Source organism: Macrobrachium rosenbergii, chromosome 55 (genome assembly GCF_040412425.1).
Source record: "Macrobrachium rosenbergii isolate ZJJX-2024 chromosome 55, ASM4041242v1, whole genome shotgun sequence".
Classification (NCBI taxonomy): Eukaryota; Metazoa; Arthropoda; class Malacostraca; order Decapoda; family Palaemonidae; genus Macrobrachium; species Macrobrachium rosenbergii.
This window is the reverse complement of record NC_089795.1, coordinates 13,062,472-13,064,031: the sequence shown is the minus strand read 5'-3', so window position 1 is coordinate 13,064,031 and position 1,560 is coordinate 13,062,472. Positions and strand designations below refer to the sequence as shown.

General features: G+C 30.8%; 1 protein-coding gene across 1 annotated transcript; it reads right to left on the bottom strand.

The window, feature by feature from the left end:
• Positions 1 to 307: 307 nt before the first annotated feature.
• Positions 308 to 1,234, bottom strand: LOC136835743 (uncharacterized). Its single transcript, XM_067099603.1, has one exon. The coding sequence runs from the start codon at positions 1,232 to 1,234 to the stop codon at positions 308 to 310; it is 927 nt and encodes a 308-aa protein (XP_066955704.1).
• Between the last annotated feature and the right edge of the window lie 326 nt (positions 1,235 to 1,560).

Genomic DNA, 1,560 nt, shown 5'->3' with positions numbered 1-1,560 from the left:
TATCCTTCATTTTTATTCCTTAAAACATTATAAAAACTATTATTATGTATAACATGATATTCTTTTGTTTTTTCTTTTACAAGATTTGATATGGAAAGCATAAGGAGATTTAACCCATTTTTAGACAAGTAACCATCTACTACGATATTATTTCTGCTACATAATCCAATTTTCATAATGTTGTTGTAATATAATAATGGATGTATATAAATATAAAAGTTATGTTGAGAATTATAAAATAAAACATTATGCATTATCAACACGTTAATATCTACCCCATTATGATAATGATGAACATTCATACTTCTTATTCTTGATGAACATTCTTCACGATGTGAATTTTGACTCTTTTAATATCTATTCTTTTCTCAAAGAAAGCATTAATATTATCCACCGTAATTCTAAAATTTAAAAAATCATCATACTCTTTGAGTTTATCTATTATATCATTTATGGTCTGACATTCTGCTTTTTGAATACCTAATCCCAAGATAACATTTTGTTCTACATTTTGTTTCTTCTTCTTCTTCTTCCTTTTTTCTTCTTCTTCTTCCCTTTTTCTTTTTCTAGTAGAAGTTTCTTCGTCTTTGTCTGGAATGGATAAAGATGGAAATACTGCCAACCGTTGCAATTTCCATTTTGGTGGTAGCAACAACACTGGCGTTAAAGGCAACAACAACTTCTTTTTATTATTGTTCTCTTCTCCTCCAAGGGGGGGAGATGATGGTGGTAAAGGAGGTAATGGTGGTGGAGGATAAGTTGGTAGTGGTGGAACAAAATCTTCTTGTTGTTGGTTTTCATCATTATTCAACTCGGGTTCTTTTACTATTTGTAACACAAATGTCAAGTCATTATCATCATTATTAATTTCCGGTGGTGGTGGTGGTGGTGGTACAAATCCTTCTTCTTGATTTACCCCAGATTCTTCTTCTTCTTCTACTATTTGTAATGCACTATCATCATCATTAGCAATAGTATTATTCACTTCTTGATCGTCGATGAATGATGAAACTGTATCTTCTACCAATTCTTTTTCTGTTTGTAAAGCACCATTAGTAATTTTCATTTTTTCTACATTATTCAACATGGGTTGATTATAGTTTATTAGATTATTATTATTATTCCAATATGAAGAAATTTCTCGATTTAATAATTCTTCTGGTGGTGGTGATAATGGTGAGTCTGTTATTTGATAATGATGATGACTCCATTTATCATCATCATCATCATCCATTGTTGGATGCTGTACAAAAGTTGGTAATATTTTTTTACCTTTTTCTTCTTCTTCTTGATCGTCGATAAATGCTGTATCTTCTACCAATTCTTCTTTTTCTTTAGTAGATTCATCGTGCTGTACAAGAGTTGGTAATATTTTTTTACCTTTTTCTTTTTTTTTTGATCGTTGTTGCTATTGTCGTCATCATCATCATCATCGTAATCTTCATTAACAACTAGATGTGATGCTACTGAAAATGTATCTTCTAGTCGTAATTCTTCTTTAGTAGAATCCTGGGATGGTGGTGGTGGTGAAAATGTATCTTCTTTCATGCGATGGAGTCG

Excerpts from the sequence above, each read along its gene's own strand:
- LOC136835743 (XM_067099603.1), bottom strand. The coding sequence starts at position 1,234 with ATGGATGATGATGATGATGATAAATGGAGTCATCATCATTATCAAATA.